The 25,876-nt window shown below is 52.8% G+C and overlaps 7 protein-coding genes across 7 annotated transcripts; 1 reads left to right on the top strand and 6 right to left on the bottom strand.

The window, feature by feature from the left end:
• Positions 1-156: 156 nt before the first annotated feature.
• KVR01_000468 (uncharacterized protein) lies at positions 157-2,538 on the bottom strand. Its single transcript, XM_044793848.1, has 5 exons — positions 1,719-2,538; positions 1,571-1,602; positions 1,451-1,507; positions 1,166-1,363; positions 157-1,052 (listed from the first exon to the last, which is right to left on the bottom strand). Exons 1-5 carry the CDS (start codon positions 1,882-1,884, stop codon positions 345-347), a joined length of 1,161 nt encoding a protein of 386 aa, XP_044650417.1. The 5' UTR covers positions 1,885-2,538; the 3' UTR covers positions 157-344.
• A 1,627-nt stretch (positions 2,539-4,165) lies between these two features.
• KVR01_000107 (uncharacterized protein) lies at positions 4,166-5,741 on the bottom strand (the record flags this gene model as incomplete). Its single annotated transcript, XM_044784279.1, has 3 exons — positions 4,166-4,239; positions 4,417-5,286; positions 5,405-5,741. The coding sequence occupies 3 exons, from the start codon at positions 5,739-5,741 to the stop codon at positions 4,166-4,168; spliced, it is 1,281 nt and encodes a 426-aa protein (XP_044650056.1).
• Positions 5,742-6,639: 898 nt separating this feature from the next.
• KVR01_000762 (uncharacterized protein) lies at positions 6,640-8,567 on the top strand (the record flags this gene model as incomplete). The annotated part of the gene is made up of 4 exons (XM_044791420.1): positions 6,640-6,857; positions 7,051-7,279; positions 7,371-8,054; positions 8,112-8,567. 4 exons carry the CDS (start codon positions 6,640-6,642, stop codon positions 8,565-8,567), a joined length of 1,587 nt encoding a protein of 528 aa, XP_044650711.1.
• Positions 8,568-8,777: 210 nt separating this feature from the next.
• KVR01_000546 (uncharacterized protein) lies at positions 8,778-10,713 on the bottom strand (the record flags this gene model as incomplete). The annotated part of the gene is made up of 11 exons (XM_044791642.1): positions 8,778-8,881; positions 8,921-8,967; positions 9,042-9,097; positions 9,162-9,269; positions 9,347-9,538; positions 9,608-9,746; positions 9,827-10,051; positions 10,104-10,132; positions 10,238-10,418; positions 10,474-10,540; positions 10,608-10,713. 11 exons carry the CDS (start codon positions 10,711-10,713, stop codon positions 8,778-8,780), a joined length of 1,254 nt encoding a protein of 417 aa, XP_044650495.1.
• A 1,076-nt stretch (positions 10,714-11,789) lies between these two features.
• KVR01_000773 (uncharacterized protein) lies at positions 11,790-12,836 on the bottom strand (the record flags this gene model as incomplete). The annotated part of the gene is made up of 4 exons (XM_044783370.1): positions 11,790-11,944; positions 12,068-12,213; positions 12,280-12,335; positions 12,486-12,836. The coding sequence occupies 4 exons, from the start codon at positions 12,834-12,836 to the stop codon at positions 11,790-11,792; spliced, it is 708 nt and encodes a 235-aa protein (XP_044650722.1).
• A 1,271-nt stretch (positions 12,837-14,107) lies between these two features.
• On the bottom strand, positions 14,108-15,609 carry KVR01_000931 (uncharacterized protein; the record flags this gene model as incomplete). Its single annotated transcript, XM_044788889.1, has 6 exons — positions 14,108-14,125; positions 14,151-14,222; positions 14,282-14,600; positions 14,680-15,086; positions 15,202-15,334; positions 15,398-15,609. 6 exons carry the CDS (start codon positions 15,607-15,609, stop codon positions 14,108-14,110), a joined length of 1,161 nt encoding a protein of 386 aa, XP_044650880.1.
• An 8,584-nt stretch (positions 15,610-24,193) lies between these two features.
• On the bottom strand, positions 24,194-25,177 carry KVR01_000527 (uncharacterized protein; the record flags this gene model as incomplete). Its single annotated transcript, XM_044792910.1, has 2 exons — positions 24,194-24,771; positions 24,859-25,177. 2 exons carry the CDS (start codon positions 25,175-25,177, stop codon positions 24,194-24,196), a joined length of 897 nt encoding a protein of 298 aa, XP_044650476.1.
• Positions 25,178-25,876: the final 699 nt, after the last annotated feature.

Genomic DNA, 25,876 nt, shown 5'->3' with positions numbered 1-25,876 from the left:
TCTTACGGCTAGCCTGCAGATGAGAGATCTGAGATCTGGTGCATGCCCCCCTCGAGACCCGCAACTATGCCTCGGAACTCGCTGCCGGCCTGGACGATGACACAGGATCAGCCCACCTTTCAGCCCTCTGTGGGACAACAAAACTGGCACGCATCGCAAAAGCTGAGGATATAAATGGTTGGAAACCCGCTGAATTTGATTACGGTTTCTTGGATATGTGCAGTCACGCATCTACATATATATATGTACAAGAAGAGCCACAACAACTTGGGGCAAATCACACCAAAAAAACTCCTCCAACACCGCAAACATCATCATCATCCTCGAGCCAAAAAAGAGGAGGCTTAGAAGCCCCAGAAAGGCTGAGGGGTCCAGTCGACATAGGACGAGTTGATGGACTTGATGTCGCCGAGGCCGAGGTTAGCCGCGTCGTTCATGATGCCGTTCCGCATGAGCTGGATGATCTTCTTGACGCCCTCCTCGCCAAAGACGTTGGAGTACATGAACGGGCGGCCCATGCCGACGGCCCTGACGCCGAGGGCCATGAGCCGCAGGGCATCGGTACCATAGCGGATGCCGCCGTCGGCGAGGACCTCGATCTCGTCGAAGACGGCCGGGTCGTTGTTGAAGATCTCGAGGGCGACCTCGAGCGAGGAGGGGGACCCGTCCAGGTTGCGGCCGCCGTGGTTCGACAGGATGATGGCCTTGACGCCGTGGTCGACGGCCGCGCGCGCGTCCGCCACGTTCTGGATGCCCTTGAGCACGATCGGCAGCGTCGTCCAGTTGCGGTACTGGTTGTACACGTCCCACGTGTTCTTGACGAACTGCGTGTTGGCCGAGCCCACGTCGTACCGCGCCGCGCGCTGCCGGTCCGGCGAGCCCGGCGAGTCGATGGCCCACACCACGGCCTTGGCGCCCGAGGCCTCGGACCGCTTCAGCAGGGCCCGGTTCTGCGTGTCGTTCAGGGTGAAGTAGACCTGGCTGAAGAAGGTCTGGTTGGGGAGGGCCACCGCGGCGATGTCCTCGAGGGCCAGGGACGAGTAGCTCGAGACCTGTGTGTCGGGTTTGTGTGGTCAGTCACTCAGGTCTTCTCTCTGTGTAGTATGCAGGCGCAGCAAGTGCTGTGTCTAGCTATGGGGGGAGAGGATGAGCAAGTGAGGCTTACGATGTAGGGGATGCCACCGGCTCCGGCACCCTTCATCAGGTTCAGCTCGGCATCGGGGTGGCCGTACTGCGCCTTGGCGGCGGGCGAGATGAAGAAGGGGTTCTCGAACTCGTAGCCCAGGATGGTGGTCTTCAGGCTGGCCTCGACGTTGGTGACATCAACCATGGCACGGGGGCGCAGGCGGTAGCGGTTGAAGACCTGCGAAAGGGGGCGAACAAGGTCAGCAGCTGTTGTCGTTTGTGTCCTTGGGAGGGGGGCCCGGGTTGCAGTGTTTCGTGCACATACCTCGAGGTTGTTCCGGTACGACCACTCGCCAGCAGCGCCATTTCGGTAGTAGGTGTACTGCAAACTCAATCAGCTACATGCCCAAATACCAAGCTTTGTTCTCAGCGGAGCAGAACTAACGTTCTTGGCAGGGAGATAGTTGCGAGCAGCCCCTGTGTGAGATGCAGAGTTAGCATTTGTTTGTGGAAGGTGGTATTGCAGGCCTGGCCCGATGCTTGGTGTCGGTGATAAGGGAGTGAACCATCAGTCGTGGTTCTTGGTGACTTACAGTCAAAGTCGGGCAGGCCGACCATCTCGTCCAGAGGAGGGAGCTGGCCTTTGGTGATGTTGCTCACGACGTCCTGAAGACCAGTGTCGGGCTCGTTGAGCCACTCACGGGCAGCTGAGACACCAGAGACCGCGACGGCAGCGGCCGTGAAGAGTGAGGACCGCATCGTGGGATGTTTTTTCCTTTTATTTCTATTGCAAAAGCTTGCAGTAGTAGCTCGGGTCGACGAGGGAATGGTTTCTAAAAGTCGAAACAAGCTCGAGGCCGTTGTTCTTAAGAGAGGGTGGTCGATCTCAGATCAATGAGTGACAAATGGGTGGGAGGGTGAATAAAAAGAGAGACCGGCTGCGCAAGTTGGGATGAACTCTATCGTCATTCACCACCAGGTTTGTTTATGACCGGGCAGGTGTCCTTATATGCCAACGGTCACGACCTTGGACAAACCCCCACGGCAACTTCTAGACCATTGTCCCTCTTTTTTTGGCCCCTTGACGCCTCCCGAGGTAATCAGGGCGTGGTATTCCATGCCCCTACAAATCTCGACCCGACCAATACACTAGTACTGGGCATCCGGGAATCTAGACAACATGCACCAAGCTTTTTCCCAAACCACGCGACGGGGTAGCAATCAATTGGAGAACCCACCGCCGTCGGCGACATTCCGGAAGCAGGAAACAAACTCGGGGGGGCACGTCATACCAAGCAAGGCCAGTCAAGCTGAAAGGGGGCCCTGCAGGCACATCCATATACCTGGTGTAAATCATCAGGACGGAGGAAGAAAGCGAATCGAGTAAAGTTGCACCTTCCCGTCAGGGATTGCTATCTCCGCTAGCGGGCTTGGGTGGTTGACTCGCATTGAGACTATCAGGCAGTCCTGGGCGAGGATCCTGTGCCCCCGTGGACTGCTGCGCCGGGGCAAGGGGAAGACTCTGCTGGGCTTGGCCGTCCCATGCGTACAATTACAACGGTCCTGCATCAGGGCCTGGGCGAGCTAAACTGAGCTTCTGTTTCGAGAAACAAATGCTACGTGCACAAGTGACATTCCTGCTGCAGGGGGAAGGATATCACAAAAAAAGACTGCCCGACAACTACTAGGGCCTGTGACGTGACCCAGAAAAACCTTGGAAACAAACAACCAGACTTAGACTAACCTGAGACGGAGCAGTAATGAACGTGGGTAGAAAATGACCTACACGCAAGAGCCTCATCGCCCACCGTGGGCACAAGTGCACCGGGGCCGCCTGAAGGACCGCTCGGATGCAACGGTTGCAACCTTGGATGGAAACAAGGCCTCGGCTGGAGCGTACCTAAATTTACGCCTGGCCCAGGTGGCCCAGTGCCGCCCGTCATGCACGAATGCACAAAGCCACAGCAGCGGGAACGGCACAGTAGGGCTGACCATGCGGCAGTCCCTGGGCAGTGCACATGTGGGCATGGCATTCTAGTCTGTAAGTTCCTCGCCTCGCCTCGCGAGTAAAGCGTCGAGATTACGTGCGTGGGGCCGGGTCGTCTCTTGGCTGTTTGTTGTTGAAATAAACCCACTCTCCGTGAAACGGGCTGTCAGTTCTCGCCGTCATCCCAATGGAACTGTAGACCCCCCACTGCCCCCCCCCCTCTGCCCCTCAAGAGCCGGTGCCAAGGTGTCACCTACCGAAACCTGGCTGTGGCCGGATCCAGGCACTTGGTTAAATTTGTTGGTCGAACCTGGTCCCCACTCCCGATGGCGTCGTTCTGCACTAGTCCGGCTCTATCTGGTCTACCGGCAAGGCGCCATCCTCGGACTGCACTACAGACCCATCAGATAAGATCTTTATGGTTCTGGTCCTGATCCTGCTCCACCCTCTCGGTGCAGTGGGGGCGAGCCTGAGACCTGTGTTTCCAAGTCTTGCCAAGCTCGCTTGTGCCTCAAGGTGCGTACCTAGTCGGAGTTGACCGGAGAAGAGAACATAATTTTCATAATTTTTTTTTCCCGCAGTCGTGGACTTGTCGAAAAGTGACGACGGGGCGCGCGCCGGAGTGGGAATGTTTTTTTCCCTCCTGGTCATAGGGCCCTCCGCGCCACCCGTTGTGACTTTTTTTTCCGGCCGTCCATCGCCGGAAGAGGCTACCTCCTCACAAGCTCAGCCCCTTTTGTCGTGCCTGCGCAGGAATCGGAGCTTTGTTGACTCATGGCACGCGCGTCCAATTTCTTGTATTGTGCTCACACCCTTGCCTGTTTATTGTCCTTTGTCTCGGCGCCGACTGCTGCATTTCTAAGTTGTTCTACCGATGACAAAGCGACCCGACTGCTCGGTCTACGTGCTACTCTCCTCCTGGCAAGCTTCTCGTTACTCCCTCCACTTGCTGTCTAGGTCGTCTCTCACCTGACTCTTGCCCCTCAGACTTGGCCCCACCAACCCTTATAGTTCTGGGTATCGTAATAAGCAGCTGCCAGATCTTGAACCTTCTTACTCCGGCAGGGTCAGGATGTCATCGCACTTGACCACCTGTCCCGTCGCGATTGAGATGTTGGCGGCGATGCCTGTCCACGGTTAGCTTCCGAGAGAATTCCTTGTTTCCCGGCCCAGGTGCCCCCCTGGCCCCCCTTTCCGCATCGGAGACTTCCGTGTCTTGTCGGAGGCGGGAGCATCACCCGGAGGATCGGAGGGTTTTAGTTTAGATGAGTAGGGGAGCAGAAAAAAACAAAAGGGAAACATACCGGTAAGGATCGAGGCCGCTCCGTCGATGTGACTGGCGGCCCGTCTGTACTCGTCTGAAACAGGCTCTCCAAACAGATCCTGGAGGAGGACCGAGTCGCCTCCACCGTGGGCACCCTTACTCTCGCCAATTTCGACCTCCCGGGGCTTCTCGAACAGCGGCCGAAGCAGGATCGTGCGCCGCTCCAGGGACCCCTCGAGCGACTGGTCGCCGCCCGAGTTGACATAACTGTTCTCGACCACCTCGACCTCGAGCCGGCCCCCCGTCCCGTTGAAGCTCACCCGGAAGCCCTCCCACGGCGCGTACGCCGTGAGCGAGTACGTCATGACGGCGCCGTTCTTGTACCGCACCATGACGTTCATCGTGTCCTCGATGGAGATGCCGTCGCTGAACACGCTCTGGTCGCGGTGGTAGTCGTCCTCGTGCTCGGCGTCGAGGTACAGCGCCTTGAGCCCCGCGTTCTGCGCCATGTGCAGCGCAAAGGGGTCCCCCCTGGCGACCTCGCTGCCGTGCGCGCGCGTGTAGAACCTGGTCGCGCCCCTCTGCTCCGCGTTCTCGCGCCCGTAGAACTTGAGGTCCCCCTGCGCGTACACCGTCTCGGGCCGCGTCTGCAGCCAGAAGTTGACCAGGTCGAAGTGGTGCGTGCTCTTGTGCACCAGCAGCCCGCCGCTGTTGCGCTTGTCCCGGTGCCACCGCCGGAAGTAGTCGGCCCCGTGCGACGTGTTGAGCATCCACTCGAAGTGCACGCTCGTCACCTTGCCGATGGCGCCGGACCGCAGGATCTCAAACACCCGCGTGTTGTGCGGCGCGTAGCGGTAGTTGAAGGTCACGCGGACTTTTTGGCCTGTTCGGTCGACTGCGCGGAGGATCTCTTTGCATCGTGGTGTGTCGATGGTCACTGATATCCGACAAGGTCGTCGTTAGCAATCGGCACCATATATGCTGGGACACTGAAGACAGGGACGATCGGTCTCGCCAGGCAAACTCACTCGGCTTCTCCGTGACCACATTGCATCCCAGCTCCATCGCACGGACAATGTAGATGTTGTGCAGCCTATCTGGCCCCGCAGTCACGATCACCTCGTCCGGCTTCAGCGTCGTGATCATCTTATCGAAGTCGGCCGCCAGAAAGGTGGGGACTTTTCCATGGCCCAGAGACTCGAGCTTGTCGTTCGCAACATTCATCCGGGTCTGGTTGGTATCGCAGAGCCCCACGATCTCGGAGGTGGCCTTGTAGTCAGTTGCAATGGCTGTGTAGTAGAAGCTGGACCGGCCGCCGGTGCCGACGAGGGCGTACCGCTTCTTCTGCGAATCCTTTTCGCCCATTTTAGTTTCTATGAGATCAAATACACGTCTTGGAAGCAACAGTGTGCGGTTCTTCTCAGGACTTTAGAAAATAATTAAATTTGAATGCAGTCGTGTATTAAATATGTTGTTCCAAGAGGGGTTGGTCGAACAATCATGAACGTCACTTTTTGATCCCACCACCCAGCTAACGCCGCATTCCTACACACATCTCGGGGTGCAATGGTCCAGAAGCCGAGATCCCAAAGTCAATCAGGGTCTAGGTTCAGTTGGGGCGGGCTGTCAGCGTGGGCTGCGTGGTCACTCCCCCCAAAAGTCCGGGGTAAGAAAGAATCTGGGGAACCCAACTGCATTTAGCCGGCCGTTGGCCGTGGGGGAAAAAAACATGCGGGGGCGCCTGGCCATCATCCGATCATGCTGTCTCTCAACACCCACCTAGCAGGCCTAGCCAGGCATTACGCCGGTGATTCCACGTAACACAGTAAGATGATGCCCGGCATTTCTGCGGAGAAATGAGGCCACAGCCAGATATCCTTGTCTGGGCTACCCTCTTTGCCCCTTCAGGCTCGTGTCCCCCCTGCCCGGACGCGGGTTACCACCCAATCAAGCTTCTGGTGGCTGGTCCAGCCGCAAGCCTGTCAGTTATCCGACGGGCCTGTCGTTGCTGGTGGTCGCAGGAGAGCCGGTGAACGTTCCATCTGGGCGAGGGGGACGGATGGACGGCTACATTTGACAGACGTAGAAAAGGGGGTATCGTGCCCCCCGCGCGCCGGATTACTTGCTTCAAATTCTGCAGGGCGGGCCAGAAATCTCAGATCGATGTGACCTGATACTACGCGACCTTGATCATTGTTATATTTTCTCTTAGAAGCAGCCTGGCATACGTGTTGTAGTGCAAAGACTGCCTCTGCCCACGAAAATGGCTGCAGCGGACTCCAAGAACACCGCCGATGCGATTACTGCCGCCCCTGAGATACAGAGGGACCACGATCGAGCAGCCGACTTCCTTGCCAGTCATGAGGACACTTCATTCACCGTCGAGGAGGAGAAGGCCGTGCTGCGCAAGATCGATATGCGTGTCTTGGTCCTGCTCCTGTGGGCCTATTTCTTCCAGCAGCTTGACAAGAGCACCCTAAGGTTTGTCGTTGCCTTGTTACCCTAAACATGATCCCGAACTGTTAATTGACAAATGACAACAGTTGTACGTAAATTCTTTGGAATTCCATCTATTCATGAGTTTCCATTTGTGCACAGAGCTCCTCAAGTCTAATAACTCTGCCCACACTACTTCGTCTCATCGTCGCTAACGAATACATCACCCAGTCACAAGCGTCTTCGGAATTGTTGACGATGCTCACCTCGTCGGCAAGCAGTATTCATGGCTCGGCTCCATTCTTTACCTCGCGCAGCTCATAATGCAGCCGACTGCTGCTGTACTTCTCGTCAAGTTTCCTAACGGGAAGGTTATCGCGTCTGCTGTCTTTCTGTGGGGCTCAGCGCTTTGTCTCATGTCTGCCTGCAAAAACTTCGCATCTTTACTGGGCTTGCGATTCGTCCTTGTGAGTGAAGCCACGCAGCTCGTGTCCCCTCCGGCAGTCTCGTGATGGAGACACTATACCATATCACGCGTGGCTGACTTTGATCCTATAGGGAACCTTCGAGGCCATGATAGCCCCTTGCTGCGTAGCCATCACCCAGATGTGGTGGCGACGAGGCGAGCAGACCCTGAGGACAAGCTACTGGAACGCAATGAACGGCGTGACGAGCATCATCGGGAGCCTGTTCACATATGGCCTGGGCCACATCGAGAGCAAGACCATGTTCAAGTACCAGATCATTTTCTTGTTTTGCGGGCTGCTGACCGTCGCCTACTCCATCGTTGTGTTCTGCCTCATGCCGGACTCGCCTATGGAGACCAAGTTCCTCTCGGAGAGGGAGAAGGTCATCGCTACCGAGCGCCTGCGGGCAAACCAGATGGGAGTCGCCTCGAGGACCTGGCGGTGGGACCACGTCTGGGAGACCGCCCGTGATCTCAAGACGTGGTGCTGGTTCATCGCCATCCTCGCGATCTCCATATCGAGCGGCGGGATCACGACATTCGGCAGCCTCATTGTGAAATCTTTCGGGTACACGAGCTTCCAGACCATCCTATTCAACATCCCGTTCGGGGCGATCCAGGTTATTGCTATCATCGGGACTGGCTGGATCGCGCAGAGAATCCAGAGGAAGGGGCTGGTTATCGCAGCCACATCTGTGCTGCCTACGATCGGAACTGTCATTCTTCTCACCGTTCCGAGGCACCAGAAGGGTGTTCTGCTCTTTGGCTACTACCTTGTAAGTCGACTCAAAAAGACCCACATATACTATGTCATCGACTCACAACATCGCTAGGTATCCTGTCTTGCTGCCATCACCCCAATGCTCTTCAATTGGCAGGCTGTCAACTCTGGCGGCGACACCAAGAAGAAGTGCACTTCCGCCGTGGTGTTCATCGGAATGTGCGCCGGAAATGTCATCGGGCCTCTCCTCTACTCCACGGACCAGGCTCCTCTGTACCGCACCGGCTTGATTTCCAACCTCATCATGTTTGTCCTGGTTGGTGTGATCGCCGCCCTGATCCCGTTCTATCTCATGTACCTGAACAAGCTCCATGCCAAGCGTCGCGAAGAGCTCGGAAAGAGTGCCATCATCATCGACGAGTCCATGATCAGCAAGGACAAGATGCAAGCGAGCAAGGCTGTCGAGGTTGAGGACGCGCAGATCCCGCAGCACAGGACCTTGGCTGAAGATAGGGGTCTCCTTGACTTGACCGACCTCAACAATGAGGATTTCGTGTATGTCTACTGAGTCGGGGGTCTTGCGCAGATTGTTTTGGATTGTTGTTGTAGCAGTAAATAATTAGGTTGTGGTCAGCATCCCATGACTTAGGATGGAAATACAACTAAGAACAGTTGTGTAGATCAAAACAAAATTTGAACTGAAGGGTCCATCGAAACCTCGTAACACCAAGAATAAGATTGCAGCAAAGGTTCACAAAAAGGGCCAGCGCTCACTCCTCTACACCCAGCTTTTGATTGTTTTCTCAACGCTCCTAATCCCTTTGCCACCTACGCCCCATACACCGGCACCCTTCGAAGATGCTGCGATAACCTCTTCATCAACTTTTGATTAAAAGTCAATCAAAAGATGTATTAACTAACCAAGGGAAGCAACAGGTCCGTTAGGATGAATGAGAACCTTGGTATATCTACCGAAGACATGTTATCATAAATTGTTCCAAGAGTGTGTTCTAGGTTTTGCTGTTCAGGACAATCAACTCACCCTTCAATCCGCTTGTCAAACTTCTCATACGCAGTTGGAGCGTCATCAATATCGATCTTGAGATCACAGACGAGTCAGCCATTGATCACGTTGACAGAAGATGCGCGGCTGCAATCTTACCTCATGAGACACAACAAAACTAGGTTTTGCCTTCCCTGCAATGATCAGGTCGCGCAAATAGCGATTGTACGCCTTCACATTGCATTGACCGGTTGCCAGGGACAGGCCCTGCGTTATCCAGTCAGCCCTCAGTCATTTACAAGCCTTGAAGATCCACAATGTCATCTTTCGGGCGCTGATCCTACCTTCTCGAAGAGCTTTCCAAAGCTCAGGGAGATCTTTCCTTCTCCTGACGCCTTGTCGGGCGCTCCCGGGTCCGTAGGCACGTAAAGGCCTGGAATGCCCAGACCGCCGCATGCGCGAGTGACCTTGATCATGTTTTCCAGGACGATATTGGGAACCTCGCTCGACCCACCCTTACTCACAGCTTGGTACCCCTAAGTGACGAGTATGTTAGCGTTGGCCCACGAACGGCCCCTCCTCTATGCAGTCATCAATCTACTTACCACTGCATCAACAGAACGGTCCACCATGCCTCCATTCAGCTCGATGATCTTCTCAACAGGGTCAACCTCTTCGAAATTGACTGCCTGGGCCCCTATCTTTGCTGCAGCGTCAAGGCGCTCCTTAACACGATCGACGAGGCTGCAAATGGACCGAGTCAGCCTGTGGTGCGGCCAATTTACAACGTTATGTCAGAGTCGAGTATGCCGTGGTCCACTTACAAGACACGGCTGGCACCGCGCAATACAGCGGAGTAGGCAGCCATTAGTCCTACTGGTCCGCCACCAAATACTGCAACGGTCTCGCCCGGCTGGAAACCTGAAAGGGTGACCCCATGCCAGCCTGTCGGGAAAATATCGGCGAGAAGGATAAAGTCCGCCTCGTGTTCGTCTCCCGGAGGCAGCTTCAGCGCGTTGAAGTCCGCGTAGGGGACTCGGAGATATTGACTAGTTCACGTTGTTAGGCAAAGTACGGCCCACGAAGAAGATCGGGACCTACGCTTGGCCTCCTCTGTAAGGTCCCATGGCCTGGATACCCGCACAATTAGCGAGTGATCTCAAACAGAACAGAGCAATCATGCCGTCCTCTGGATGCGCTGGACCATCTGTCCAACTTCAGCTAGAAGTACTCACCACATATCCATAAGCACCGCCCGCAAAGCCGGGATTCACTCCGGTGCAAAATGCTGTCTTCCCCTCCTCGCAGTTACGGCAGCGACCGTCCGCAACGTTGAAGGGCATCACTATACGGTCACCCTTTTCCAGCAAGGTGACACCAGATCCAACCTCTTCAACAATGCCCATGTTCTCATGCCTGTGGAGAACTTAGCCCACAATACAGGGTTGGGTAGAAGGGTCCTTTGACCTACCCAAATGTGATACCGGGCTGAGCACCTGTACGGCCTTCGTACATGTGCAGGTCTGACCCGCAAATCGCTATGAGGGGAATTTCAGTATCGCATGACAAGAAAGATATGGCCGCTCAATATTCTGTTATGCTCACCTGAAGTCGTAACTTTGACAATTACATCATCTGGGTGCTCGATGCCCGGCTTCTCCACATCCTGGACCGTCACTTTGAACGGTCCCGAGTAGTTTACTGCCTTCATTGTTCCAGCCATGGTGGGACCTCGAGAGTGCTTGGTAGTTCGGATAGTGAGAACGCTGTGATTTCAGAAATAGTTGAATTGAACCAGGTGCACGTGGACCAGACAAGACATGTTCCTACTCGTCCATCTGAGGGGGGCATCGTGTCGTACCCACGATACTTATGCATGAACCAGCCAAGGTGCGGAGATCCCGGGCAACCCGCTGTTTGAGCCTTACAGCACGGTAGGCACACGTCCCGCTGACCCTCCCCGCGCCCCGCGCCCGCGTGCTGTACCATTGCCGAGTTCCTGGTGTCAGTTGGGGCTATGCGGAGCACGCTAGGGGACAACTCTAGATCGGTTCGCCTGCGAGTGATCCGCCCAACCAGAGAACGGCCCAATCCCGATTTAGAATGACAAGATATCTTGTCCCCGATCTCAAACGTCCCTCGGGAGGGGTTCGGTATTCGTGAAGGATCACCTGGTATAACCTGTTTCCACGCCCAGGAGGGGGATAGTCTTCCTCGTCGGCAGGCGTCGACGGTTTGTAGGTGATCTTGTGACCAAGTGCCGGTTGTCTGGTTGGTTCTGGTTACGTCCAGATTACACGCTCACACCTTCCTGGGGCTACCAGGACAAGCTCAGTCAGACATTTGACGGTTGTAGAGGTCTACAAACCTGGGGTTACTTTATTAGTGTTGAAAATGGAGTCTCCAGTAATATTTCTTACAGGCTTAGGTTTTGCTGGAAAGTCTGTTACTGTGATGCTGCCATATTCCATATTTTAAAGGCACTCCTTCGCAAGGGGACCAACACTTCTTTCTACCTGAGGTTCATCACGGGTGTGTATTCAGAAGATCTGTATGAGGATCATTTAATTCCATGCGTCATGTCCAACCTTTTCCTGTTAATATTTTCGACATCTTCACTTTGCTCTAAATTCGTACAAATTCCCTGACTTCGTCTGTAGTTGCCGCCGACCGCCCGATCTTGTTCCAACGTTCTTCGAAATAAATCGAACCTCGGAAGCAAAAAGAAAAAAGAAAAATCCGTCCCTACAGCATAACAACGCCGGATAAACCCAACACATGAGCATCTTAGTCGACAGGCTTGTCGTCCGCCGAATGCATGTTCTTGTTCAGACAAAGTCCGAACTGTGTCAAGTCAATTGATGGGACGTCAAAATGGAAAAGTCCCCTCGACCTCGACTTTTGTTTGCGACCGAATGCCTTGACGGCAGTGTAGTAGATGTCTGTTCGCACGCGTTAGAAAACTATTCAAAGTAACTACCTAGGTACATGCCCTCGGGTATATCCCGAGGTCTAGTACTGGTAGGGCCTAGGCTAGTGTTTTTGGGGGGGGGGGGGCGGCTTACCACCAAGACATTTGCAAACATCCTCTTGTGGGAACTTGCACATGTCGGTCCTGTGCTTGCAGTCGAAGTCCCCACGGTTTGGGTCTTCAGCGCATGCCTCGCAGATCTCGTTTTTGAGGTCCGGGGCCGAGCAAATGTGGTACAGGCTAAGAAATTCTATTAGTCACATCTCATCACGTCGGAGTTGATGGTGGGGCACCACAGGAACTTACTCTGCTCTGAAGTTGCGGTCAATTTTGTTCTTGGCGTCTGGTGTGAATCTGTTTTGCTGGAGCGCACACAGTTAGTATCGACAGCGTTTGAATGTCACTTAGGTATAGTTCTCGATGGCCAGATGACGGCAGGTCTCCCCATGGAAATTGGCTAGAACTGGAAAGAGATTGACTGATCAAAAGTAGGGGAAGAGTTTTATACATACACGCTTGTACTGGTCGTAGCCGAAATCGTGACGGTAACAGGCCGGGAGGAAGGGAAATCCAAATGGCGCATTGGGCGACTGTGAACAGCCATCGCTTTCCCACCAGAAATAAGATGGGTAACGTTGATCACGGAGGGAAATGAACGATTCCAAGGTCATGTTGAAGAGATACTGGTTGGCCTGCTCCTCCTTCGAGATTTCAGGCGGCACTTGTTCTCCTTGGTTGACGTGGCCGGTTGTTGGAGTTATGATAGGCGGTGGCACAGTGGTGCTTGGGTCTGCTGGCAATGCCGAGGCCGCGGTGAGCAGTGCAAGCAGCGCGGTGGTGCTGGAAAGCATGTAGAGCTTCATCTTGCTAAAGGAAACTCGGCGTTGAGCTTTTGAGTGTGGTGAAGCCGTGAGTGTGGTGATAGCTTGAAGTCTTCTGTGGGTTGAAACAAAAGTTCAGGTGCTGGTTGGTAGTCCAGTTGGAGATTATGTTTGCCTTGGCGTTGTGCAGGATGTTGTGAAAAATGAAGTTTTCGGTTTGGGTGAAACTTTTCTACGCAGGTTGAGGCGGGACGGGGCACTTATTTATATCGGAGTTTGAGGCTGGGACCAATACCGTGATGAGCAGGGAATGATTATTGGCAAAAATGCTTTTCTTTCACTACAGTAGACTGTTTTACAAAATTGGAAGAAATACTAATAATCACGCCATAAATGTACTATCCGCACTAATAACGAAGCTGCCAACTAGTCTCGCAGTAGAGAAGACACCAGGTGGAGGCCGGATCAAGGCTACTAGCACAAAAAGTCTTTTAAATTTTATGAAGCCAGAATCTAGGTAGTCATTTGACTGGGCTATGAGGTGCTGCCAGTCATAGAATCAAGATCGATCTGCGAAGTCAATACACGATCCCCTGGTGCACAAAGGCCGGGGAGAAGTTACAATTGAGTCATCGTGATGCTACGCTACATAAGCATGCTATTCGAACAGAACGTTTTAATAAAAAAACGGAAAAAGAACAAACTAAAGCATTAGAGGTGGATGATCTCTCAGACACAAAGACCAGCCTCAAGACTCCTAGGATCACGTGGATCACGTGCTGTTGTTAATCCCTCCTGGCGACCGCGCCTTAGAAATAACCCGGCAGAGAAACGGCTCAAAAGAGAAGTTCGAGATATAGGAAATGAACTCCTCATCTCTAAATCTTCCCGTGTCATGGACCCAGTACTGTCGCCTTCTTCATTTACACGTGTGTCGTGCAAAGGGTAGCTCGATGATACTGCTAGCAGCTGAACTGTTTCGTCTGTTCTGTACAGGGTGAAACAAATGAGCATTGTCACAGTGTCCCATTGCCACAAAACCACCCACACAATACAGACGAAAATTACAATGGCGAAAAATGATTTCACGAATGCGAGAAAGTCCATATGGAAAGGCATGACCCCCGGTTGAATGCTGAATAAAGCAACTGGGAACGGGTTAGTAATCTCTTGTGGTTTTGATGCAACACACTGGCAGTCTGGGAAAGCGTAAAGCAAGAAGATGCCTAACATAACAATATGGAGATTTTACTGACTATTCAAGACCATCGGCATCATGACCTATATGTTGAAACGATGTTAAATTGCGATATTCATTGGACGAGTGGTTGCTTGTGAGGAAAAAGACATACTCACAATAGAAATGACAGTCAGGGCCTTGACAAGCTTCGCGGTTCCAGTGTTCTCAACTGCCAACTGTGCACTGAGCTGCCATTTGCAAGTTAGCAAAATATTTTCAGTCAGCTAACAGGGATTTGATGATTTACTGCGCTCTGATCCCTGGCGATTTCCTGGCTTAAGCCGTCAAGTCTGACCTTCAGCAACTTGATCATTGAGAAGGTGTGGCCAATCTTGGTCTCCAATGGCGAGTTTACATCTTCTGGAAAGTACTTCGTACACCTTTTCTCGAATTCGTCCCACGCAGTAAGTGTGGTTGAGATTTGTTCAGACTGATCTGATACGACACTGGTCATGTTGGTGATCCATTCGGAATACCGCTGTTGTAGCAATATCTGTTTCTCACGCTTTCCCTTTCGTTGATTGCCAGATCTCCCCAACGCGGTTAGAATCCGTTCTGGTCTATGCCTGGCATTTATTTTATTAGACTTGCTTCATAAAATGCTCTTGGGGATCGTGTCGCAGGAAATGAGTTCGATTGACTCACCTTTTCACTATTTCAGCCAGTGTATCCACTGCTACCCGCCATTCTCTGTAGACTTGTTCGATACGGGTTTCGAACACTCTGAGGAAGTACATCCTTGGCTCGAGAAAACGAGTCGAATCAAGTTTTCCCGAAGTCAGTGCATCGGGGTAATAGTAGCCAGGCTGGGAGCAGAAGTCATCCCAGTATTGGGGGAGCTGATGCTCCTTGTAGTAAGTGTCCTCGAAGACGTAAGCGGTCCAGCCGTTGAGGTCAACGATCGATACGAGTAGGGACACTTGTGACTCGCATATCCACCTACCCGGCTTCGGTAGGTCTTCCAGGGTTCCCAATAGATGCATGTAGGGCAGTTCAAATGATTGCCGCAGTGGTACACGTTGGTGGTTCTGGCGAGAATCCGTATATGACCTCTGTGAAATTGTGTAGAATGGAAGATGGAGGGATAATGTCATCCTTGCAAGATACGGCTATAGCCTGTCAGACATCTACATGGGCTCCAAAATACAAGGAGACCAATGATCTCACATTGACATTGACGGAGATCGATGTTTCGAACTTGAGGTACCGATCGATGAAGTCCAACAGGACCGGTGCTTGGGTTGGACTTGCTGTTTCGACAAGAACCAAAGCAGTCCATTCGTTAGGGTTCGAGACATATCTAGTCATTCCACAAGATTCAGGTGAGATAAGCCACCGCACATTGACTAGATTAAGTACTCACAGTGTGCGCCTCTCCACCTGGCAGTTTTCGGCCTTAGTCCACAGCTTTGGCGCATCGTCTGAGCTCTTTGTCGTGGTTCTGGCCGTTTGTGGCTCCTTCAAGGGGTCTGGGTGACCATGGATCTTCGATATCAACAAATAAAGACCAGATCGGAGTGTGTCTCGCCAATCTCGTGCTTGTTTCTCGAGAATCTCGCTGTTAGGCGCGTTCATGACTGGATATCTCTAGATTCCGGTTAGCTCCGATGGCGAACGGTTCCAATTTGTACTCACTTGTATCACTAGAGCCTCATACAGCTGCTTAGGGTTCATTGATCTAGGATAAGGCCGAAAGGTTTTGTGAGAAAAGTTCCTGTCTTCGAGCAAGATTCGGCTCCCTTTAACTTCTTTACTGGCCTCTTCCAAACGTTCGAGCGTGGCCAATTTCAAGAAATTTCCTAGTCTCGATATTGAGTCTGGATGCAAAGGATCTTGGTCTTCCATGGCATTCACAAAGCGTGCGACGATGTTGTCTTGCGGCAACCCAGTTGTACCATTTGGTAGTGGGTGGTCATTTGTCAACCCGGCCTCATTCGCTGCGATTGAATGCTCATCTTCGCCTTCTCCGTCACTCTCATCGTGATCAGATGCTTCATCACTTTCATTTTCCTCCACGTCCTCGTCGGTTGTTTCCCCTTCATCTCCTTCGAATGGAGGAACACTCTTTAATTCGTTGTAGTCGATGAACGTCTGGTTTTCGATGTTTTGCCATTGAGCATTGAGTTTGGGCCGAAGGAACCTGTCGTAGGATGAACACATTGGGATGTATAAGAAGATGCTCTATAAATAGATGAGTAGACAGGTATGGTACCAAAGAGTTTCTTTAACTCTGCGAAAGGCCGGATTCCGAATTTCATGAATGCTTGCAAGAGAACGTTAAAAGCCTTGGGCTGGCAGTTGATGTAGCAGACGTGTTGATTTATCTAGTTACAGAATTAGGGAGGGACCAGTCGGTATCTAACGAATAATTTCTTCGACTACCACAGCCACGCTGATCGTCTCTGACCGATGAGCTTTGACAGAGATAGTGTGGTCATACACACTATCCAGGGGAACTACACCGCCGCACTGTCACGGACTAATCAAAGAAAGGCCGGGAATATAAGCAAGGCGCCATCGTCTATCCAAGGCCATGCTTCACAAGGCTCGAAGGCCCTGGGCCAGTATGCTTCTCACCGAATTCCGCCAATGGCGGCGAGCGATTCTGTCCCACATGACACCGCGTGTGTTGATCAAAACCCAGCCTTTCCCAAAAACCCCAAAAGAAGTGAATATCAAAGATTATGAGTGGCATTATACTTTGTAGGTACTTGATGCTGAACATTTCTTTCGCATTCAAGTGGTTCTGACCTGCCTTGAACACCGACCATACCGTTTCCCCAATGCCACGATCATGTCAATGATCCGCACTGCTTGACGCAGGGTACACTCGAGACACAGGCGCCTTTCCTATTTCTCCGTCGCCCGAGCCATATGGTGCTTCAATTAGAACTGCCCAATTACTTGCATGATCAAAGGAACTGCACCACTCTGACGTGGTCAATTCTACAGCACCCAATAAGGGTCGCGGAGCGACAGCCCTGAATCTAGATAGCGCGAGCCTGAATGCCAGTTCTTCAGGGGCGCCCACATGCGCATACCTACATTCACCGGGCTGCCGATTCCTACGCGTGATCCTGCCCGAATGCCACCTACTTTTGAGTCAACTGGTTGAGACCGAGCCCAAATTCATTCGCGGATGCATCCAATTGCGTTGTGCAACGTGTTGCAGCCAAGTTTTAGTCTGACACATTTCTCAAAACTCGGAAGAAAGCACCAAGCAGTGATGCCCAACAATTGCATTCTGTCACACGCATCCATTACGTCGGATCTACTTACCAAATTCAAAGTTCCCGGGGTCGTTGATTGTCCATGTCCAGTAATTACCATGTGGCAGACTGCAGAACAAGCGTGCCACGCTGTGATGACTAGCTCGCCTGGGCAACTGCGAGTATGGCTTTCGAGGCGTGCAGCCGTTTTGAGATTGCCTAGAGGGCTGCGAGAGCCGGGTGGCAGTCAACAAAAGCAGCGGCATTACCCGGTGCCGATGGTAAGTCGGTGACAAAAGCTTGGTACATCTGGCTACCGTAGAGTGGGCTGATAGCTTCGTGGTACAGCTAATGAAGCGGCATCGGAGAGCTTGAGGGGCAAGCAAGGTCTCCCACCCTCCAATACTGTATACAATGCGCATAGGTTTTGTTACGATGTCCCGAGCAACTCCGTGAAAAGAAAGCAGCACGTGACATATTCTGCGGTCGGTTGAAAAAGTTGAAAGAAAAGAATGAGAGGGATCCTACTCCTTCATTACCTGGGTATTTATAATAGGTGGCCGTTTGAGTTGAGTGCTCCACAGCCCCGACAGGAGAGAGATGATGCGTGCTATACTGCACTTTCTTACTCCCTCCAACCTTGTAAAGCTCCAGATGTTCGTAGAAGCCTGTCGAGTCTTGATATCATACCCACGACCATACTGCTCCTATCAGCATCAGATTGGAACGCACCAGCAAGCCACTTTACTTAGCTACTTGATACCGCGAATGATATTTAATCCATTTCAAGTGGCAGGCATGTTCTCATAGATACCTATATGTCACGCGAGTGCTTCTTCCCAGCATCCCATGTGCTCAGTTTTCTGCTTATGTATTGGATCTCGAGTCATGATCGACGCCGGTCAAGGGCCAAAGGACCTCTCTCCAAATATCTGGAAATACCGTACGACACTTTGGTATACTAACGCAGGCGCACGCCACAGACTTACCCAAGGGGGTGTCCGGCCCGTCCCTTGCATAAGCCAACAGCTAGGCCACTTGCCCCAGGTGCCAGTTCCCTCCTTTCTGGCAATCTTAGGGTGGTTTCGCGTGGTTTCGTTTCTAATCCCCATGCCTAGGTACATACAAAACGTATGTGGCGCCTTCTACGCCTGCACGTCATGACTTGTTTGACAATTCGACCTGTCGATTACACACAACTCGCATATCAGGCAAAGGTGTCCAACCTGTGCCTCATTACTACTGGTATCGTGCCAATTTCAACATCTCCTCTTTTATACATAACTCTCTATTACGAATTCAGGGGCAGCCAGTCTTCATGTCGAACTGGGCTGTAATTGATTGATAGTCAAGAATCTTGCAATGAACGCTCGATCTCCCGATATGCCAGCTGCAAGGCTCTGATAACAAATAACTACTACAGAAAAGTGGTATCAAGAGCTCTACACAGCTAGGCATTAGAGTAACAGTGTTACATGTGGATTTCGAGATCGAGGCTTATCGTCATAATTCCGGCCCGACAAGTCGTGAAAGTCTTACAGTCAGCCGACCGGGCCAGTTCGATGCAGGAATTCTTTCTATAACTAGACACTTGTGTCGGCCGGCCTTTCCCCACCGCATCTCGGCATGACACTCAACCTTGGAATATGACGCGTATCGGCATACGTATGCAGCGGAAGCTTGTGGAATAATTAGCTCATACGAAGTTCAATTTGCATCCCCTCGCGCAACACAATGTACCGGGTCTCCCAAGCTTGAATACAGGCCAGATGACGGGACTTCTTACCTCTTTGTTTTGAGTTGAAAATAGATCACAGTTCAAGATCAAGTGGAACGATGAAAGGTGTCTTCGGGACGAGACTCGAGCAATTCGATCTTCAAACGTGACCAACTACATGATCCATGCACAGAGTGGGCATCAGAAAGCTCATATGGCACCCGCAAGTGGGTGTGCTGATCGCATGAGTATGCTGCTGACGGAGATAGTCAGACCAATCTCGGGTCAGCAACCTACATACCTAGGTAGATGTGGCGACGGTAACTTCACCCAACAGCTGGGTCCTTCGGTAACTATATATACCTACACAAAGGCGTGCACCTTCCCGTCTCATGTCTGCTCCTCTAGAAGTCTTCATGCCAGACCATAATGTAATGATCCTTAGAACACAATCCTAGGAGCTTCAAGAAGTAAGCTTGTTGGAAGGTCGAGTCTCGGGGACCAGCTGCATGTATTGCTACGTCGAGAGGCTCTTCTAAGTTCAGTTTGCACCGCACAACTGCAGTCCAACCCCGTCTAACACTCGTTTGTTGAGGTCTATGACTGGAGTGTGAGGTAGGGCATGCACCATCCTGTGCTCGCTTTACAAAACACAATTATGTGGCTGGGGAGCACGAAGGGGGCTGGGCGGCGAAAGCTCCCGTCCAAGCTCAGAGAACATATCCATTCACTTTGACCCGGGCTGGACGCATCAATGCAGGGAGTCATACAGAGTTCCCCAACATCCATCACACTTGAAACTATGGCATGGACTCACGACCAAAACTGCAAACCCAATGCTACAAAATATGTCAAGCCGCAGCGCATGAATAAATCGTTTACAGTACGATTTCGGCTCTATAAAACTGCCACATTTTCAAGGTCATCACTGCTGGAAGGCAAACAAGCTCCAAGTCATATTGATATCACGGGACCTGGAACAGGCCCAAGTGCTGTGCTACACTGGCGGTGTACGACCTGTTCCCGAGGTCCACGCCTTTTTATCGGACAACTATTTCTGCCCGTGTCTACTTGAGCAGATAGCGAAGTGGCTTTCGAAGATGGTGGTGAGCACACACACCCCAACCACGAGACTAACGTGATTTACACAGCTGGTCGGACACTGACAAGTGTATAGTCGTCTTCGAGGAAGAAGTCGAAGGAGATAAAGACCAAGAGCGCAAAGCAAGTAGCCAGGTACTTCTGGTATTGTGTTAGTACCATTGAAATCTCCGCAGAGTCACCGGCTGGTCCGAGTCTGACTTGAGATAGTGTCTTTGCAACTGCGGTCCCCACTCAATCAGACGGGCAGAATGCTCGGGATGTCAACACGAGCGCTGCGCAGCTTGTACAATAAGGAAACAGATGAAGATTTGACTTCGCATCTCGACAGGGACCGAGATAAGACGACGGACAAAGCGGATGTTTGGGGTGATCCGATGTCCCACATGCATCCGTTGCCAGGTTACGAGGGACGCCGGCGGCCGAAGTCTTGGGATCAGTGGTCGAACGGTATCTGCACTGCGTACGCATGTTCTCAGCACTAAGCGGCTTTCGAATCCCGATTATTTTACACAGCAGCCTTTGGGGATGCGTCGTCAGCCGTGGAGTTTAGCAATCCGGCAGCGCAGTCGGAGTATTTATTACTACAAGTTCATCAGCGCCGACTTTTGCATCATAGCCAGACTGGAGCTGCAGGATAAACTCATCGACTTCATTCTCAATTACGATGCAGGCGGTCAAAGAATTTGTACTTAAATTGAAGTCGAAAAACAATGCATACGGGTCATTTATACGTACATGGCCCTTGCTGTAGGCAACCGGTGATAGCTTCAAAGACCCCGGCTGTCATTTCGGCCACACGGGTGTTCACTGTTCTACCAGACACAGCATGGACATGTCACTAATTAGCCGAGTCCGAAGTAATTTAAGCCACACGGACAAAATTTGATACGATTTTACTTGTCAGCTACCTCATTGCAATCAAGGTACTCGCATGAACCAGGACGAAAACCCGTCAAGGTTATAAGGCCGCCATGCAGCTAGAACTGCAGCGACCCCCGCCCGCTCCGGCCGGTTTCAGTCCACCTGGGCAGCCTGAAGCATTGCCAGGGCCCGCATCAGCCACCATATATATTTGAGACCCCCATGGATCGATTGGGCCTTGTCATCTGAGTACCTAGGTAAGCACCTAAACCCATGCTTCCAGCACCCACCTACCTGGGTAGCTCATATATCTCCTTGGAACCAACTCTTTCTCTCCTTCTGCTAAATTTCTATCCTTTACTGTGTTCATCTGAAGTGCCCCGTTTCACGCAACGTGATACCTGGTCTGTCCACATGCTCAATTGACATCGTTACATCCGTCAGAGCTCACCTTTCGCAGTTTTCACGGGACCCCGATGAGCGTTTACCACTGTGGGGGAAGGACCAATGGATTGAGAAGAAAACCACCCACACATGGGACCTCGCTTATTGGGATATTATTTTGGATCAGTCTCGTGGGCATTGCAGACCTTATCGGCTTTTCTCTTGGAGGTTGGCTTATCGGGCATACGTGGCTTGGTGTACAAGGAAATTGTGTTTCTCGGCTCAGACCCTACTCATTTCCCATTCCGTTCACGGTAGGATCATCTGGCAGCTCGTGCCAGACGCGACCCCGACCTGCGCGTCTAGTACCAAGGTGTTTGTGCTACTATGGGACTCAACAGCAGTGTCAGATCGCCCCCAACAACCCTGGGAAGCCTTACTCAGTGCTCGACCAGTCAATTTCGAGATCTGTCCTGGACCCTGTAACCCGTTACCTGTCCAGCTGTCCTTCCGCTCCGAATTGTCACCGCTGGAAGAGAGTTTCGCTCCTTGACCAATTAGCTCTATTGCTGGATACTGCATACCCTCGAAGTCTCTACAGCCAATTAGCGACAGTGCGCGTCGACAAGGTCTGAAAAAAACTCTGCTTATAGAACCGAACCTTCCGGCTCACTCCACAACCCAGGCCGCAGTGAGGTCGGCTCAAGCGACTCGAGTTGTGGCTAGACAGGAGCCCAATTGGCGGATACAATGGTAAGTGCTCTTATGAGCCTCATCAGCGCGATAATACAATACGTCGAGAGTTGCTGGTGACTGGAAAAACACAGCCCTCCTCATCTTCGACCTCAACGTCTAAACACAAGAAGAGCAAAACGAAGCAAGTGGCTAGATACTACTGGTACTGTGTAAGTTGTTTTTCTGGACTAGCAACTATAACGCGTCAACTAAGCAGCTTCCTCGAACCGCGTATCAGTGTACCTGTAGCTGTGGGCCTCAGTCAATAAATCAGACGTCATGCGCGGCTTGCATGCATGAACGTTGTGCTGCTTGCCCAACTAGAAGAATGAAGATCTGAGTGGCGTCTGAGGCAGGTCTGTCTTTCTTTTCTTCTCCTTCTTTGTCAAGGATGGCATCGCATTGACTGGCCCGGTCCACTCGGCAGCGGTGCCGCAAAACACCAGAGGGCCAGTTTTCGCGCCAGTGATGACGGCCGCGTAGCCTGGGTCTATGGTCACGGCTTTGGAAATCTGAAATCATACGTTGAGTCCATGTATTAACATACCTGTCAGATATTGCACCCAGAAAGCTTCACGTGGCGTACATGGTACCTAGATTCCATGGATATGTAGGAGACAGGAAAAGGTGATTTGAAAGAGTGTAGCCGTTATGGTGCTATACTTATAATACTGTTCTGCATGGAGGACGTGGTTCGGCCCTGGGCAGCCGCACGTAAAGTGTGTTTGAGACGGCGTTCTCGGTTGCGAGAGGGTGGACCAGGCACCTTTTGCACTGGAGTATCGGACAAACAGTTCTTGTCTTGACTGACTTTGAATTTATTTAGGACGGTTCTATCTTACCCGTCGCATGCGCTCTCAGTGACTCGTATTATTTGCCCACTTGGGAGAACATGGCGACGTCAGTTCCTTCGACACCAACCACGCTCCCCGAAGCTTCCACCGACCGCCTTAGAGGCATGGCGTTTTCCGAGACTCCCTGTTCAGCTGCACAGACTGCAGTGATGCCTAGTAACGGCGCCATGAACTCAACCAGAATTCAAGTTGATGCCGACCAGGTACGCCGGGGTATCTGGTTTCGCTTCTATTCCGTATACGTCCGAAGACATACATGGCGCCTTCATACAATGGTAAACGCTCAAGACCCAGCGTTTACGCCGGGGGATGTTCAAGATTTCGGGAGTGTGAAGATAGGACCAATATGCGTACCTAGGTATGAAGGGTGGATTCCCGTCGGTTGATCCATCCGTTTCGGGTGTTGAAATCACGGCCGAATCAGAACAGCCTTCCGCCCACCCACCACTTGGACCGTCGAACATGTGCTCCGATGTCGCAGTGGAGGGTGAGCAGTTGCTAGCGACGTCGATAGGACAGATGTATTGGCCGTGTAGACAGCCCTGCCGGGAGATTGAAAGCCCCCAAAGGTGCACTTCCAAGGTCTCTAGCCGGCTGCTCCCGAGAAGCCCAAGGCCAAGGTAAAACCTGTCAAAGCCCAACGTTGCACAGATAGGATCCTTCCGGTGGAAACGTTGAATTTATGCCGTGCCAGGACGGCCCCGACATAGTGGACGGGCGCAGCTCACCGGCAAAATCTCACGGTTGATACAACACGGGTTGTTTCCGCAGTTGCCATTTGCTGCATGCAATGCTACTCCCATGCAGCATGATGAGCCTCGTAGCACGCATCCCGTGACCTTGGGGTTTGGGCTGACCGTGGAGCTTCATGTCGATCCACTGCCCCGGGCCCAAGCTAATGCAAGTCATTTCCCCAGCCGCCTTGAACTCCCAGCGCTGTCGATGACGGTTCTGCTTCTATTTAGGTTGGGCATCGAGGGCGTGACACTGCAGGGGGCAGGATGCGGTGAGAAAGAGAGGAGGGATGGGCCGTGAAGATCGAGATGCAATGTCCAAAATGTCCCAACGGAACCAATCGCCAGTCTATATACACAGCCCAGACGCCGACACATGCTTGAGAGATCCCGTACAATTTTCTTTTTGTTACAGCTTCCCCCCATCGGCGTCATGCTGTGCGATGGGGGGTGGCTCGCCCGCCCGCCCGACGGCTGCGGCCGATTCTGCCTCGCCAGCTCGCATCATCACTGCCTCTCGGTTTTGGAATATTGGGAGCCAAGATCGCCCGGTCTCCTGCACTACCACCACCCCTTCTTCTTGGGCTGCTCCGCCTCTTTCGTCTGCGTCGGTGATGCGGCCGGCTCCTCGATCCCGAGGCGGTCCAGCGGCCCTCCGCTCCGCTGCGCCTCCTTCTCCTTCTCGAACGCCTCGCGGGCCTTCCTTAGCATGTCCTGCTTCTCCTCGAGCGAGCGCGGCGCGTCGCTGCTGCTGCTGCTGCCTGTCGACTCCTGGGCTGGCTTCTTGGACGAGAACCACCCAAAGAGACCGGACGACTTGTTGTTCTCGTCCTTCGCCGCGGCCACGGCCGCCGCCTGCTCTGCTATTCCCGGTGTCTCGTCGTCCCGCTTGATCGGCTTCGGCGCGCTCAGTATGCTGGGCAGCTTGAAGTCCCCACCGCCGCTGGCGGCGCGGGCGTTGGCCTCCTCCACCAGCGAGATCTGCTCGTCGGTCGCGTCGCCCCTCATGTACGCCAGCCGTGCGGCCTCCAGACTGTCGGCCGACATCCTCTGTTGGGCCTCGAGGAACTCTGCCTTGCGCTTGCGGTTGTACCGGAGCATGTCGTATGCTGTGTACGCTGTGAGGAGACCGGCGACGGCTGTTTGGGAGGTAAGGGAACAGCAATTAGCATTGACACGTCCGCAGGAGGAGATCATGGGATTTGACGGGGCAGTTCATTGCGTACCCGTGAGCCCAACCAGGCTTATGACGGTGATCCTGTGCGCCGAGTCGAAGAAGGGCCGTGACTTGGCGATGAACTGGTCGAACCGTGATATCTGGGCGGTCTTTGCCCTCTCGTGCGCCGCTCGTAACCGTGCCACCCGCTGCTCGGGGGTCTCTGAGGTTGGTGATGACGCCGCCCGCGCAGAAGACGCTGCAGCTGGGTTCCTGGGACCTCCTGCCCCGGGTGGCGGTGGGAATCGTGACGGGCCGGATGCATGGGGCGTTGTCGCTGTGAACCGGGTCGCCGAGGAGGCGCTCCGCTCTCCGTCCTTGGCTGCCATTGCGTAGGTTGTTCTTTTCGCTCTTGAAGGACCAGACCTGCTACATGGGCATAGGCGTGGCCGCGGGCGTGGGCGTGGGATTGGACGTGGGCAAACAATTCGGGGAGCAGGCTTGGCGGGCGAGACAGTCGAGAGCTCTACCAAAATTCTATGATGCGATGCTAGTGGTGAGATTTTCCTTCGGCTCGGTACCTCCCGGGGGAGCTCCAACGCCTGGGGTCGGCCGGCCGGCAGGCTTGGAGCAGGGCCGTTCAGGGTGCTCGCTGCCTCTTTGGGCAGGAATCTATCTCAGATGGCACAGACTACTATATTTCTCCATTCTAGGTGGCCAACCCCCTGTGAGAATGACCCACGTAAAATCAAATAATTCTCTTTGGGTCTGACTACAGGTACTCAGCTGCCTAGGTAGGCAAGTGACTGATCAAGGCCGTTGGCGCCAGAAGCAAAGCCAGGCAGCCGTGCAAGCTTCCAAAAACGGCAAAGGCGGTCAGATTTCGGACGCGCTCCATCCCGGCAGAATCCTGCCCCCCTGAATATAAAAACCCAGCCGCCCTCCCACCTTCTCCCTCTCCCTTTCCTCCTTTTGATGGCATACTTACCTTAGTGTTTATGGATAAGTATGGCAGAAAAAAACTAAGGTTGGAAGTATGGTTGTGAAAAAAATAAAGGTTGGAAGTATGGTTGTAAAAAAAATCCAAG

This window comes from Diaporthe batatas (genome assembly GCF_019321695.1).
Source record: "Diaporthe batatas strain CRI 302-4 chromosome Unknown Contig00001, whole genome shotgun sequence".
Lineage (NCBI taxonomy): Eukaryota > Fungi > Ascomycota > Sordariomycetes > Diaporthales > Diaporthaceae > Diaporthe > Diaporthe batatas.
This window is presented reverse-complemented; position numbering and strand designations above follow the sequence as displayed.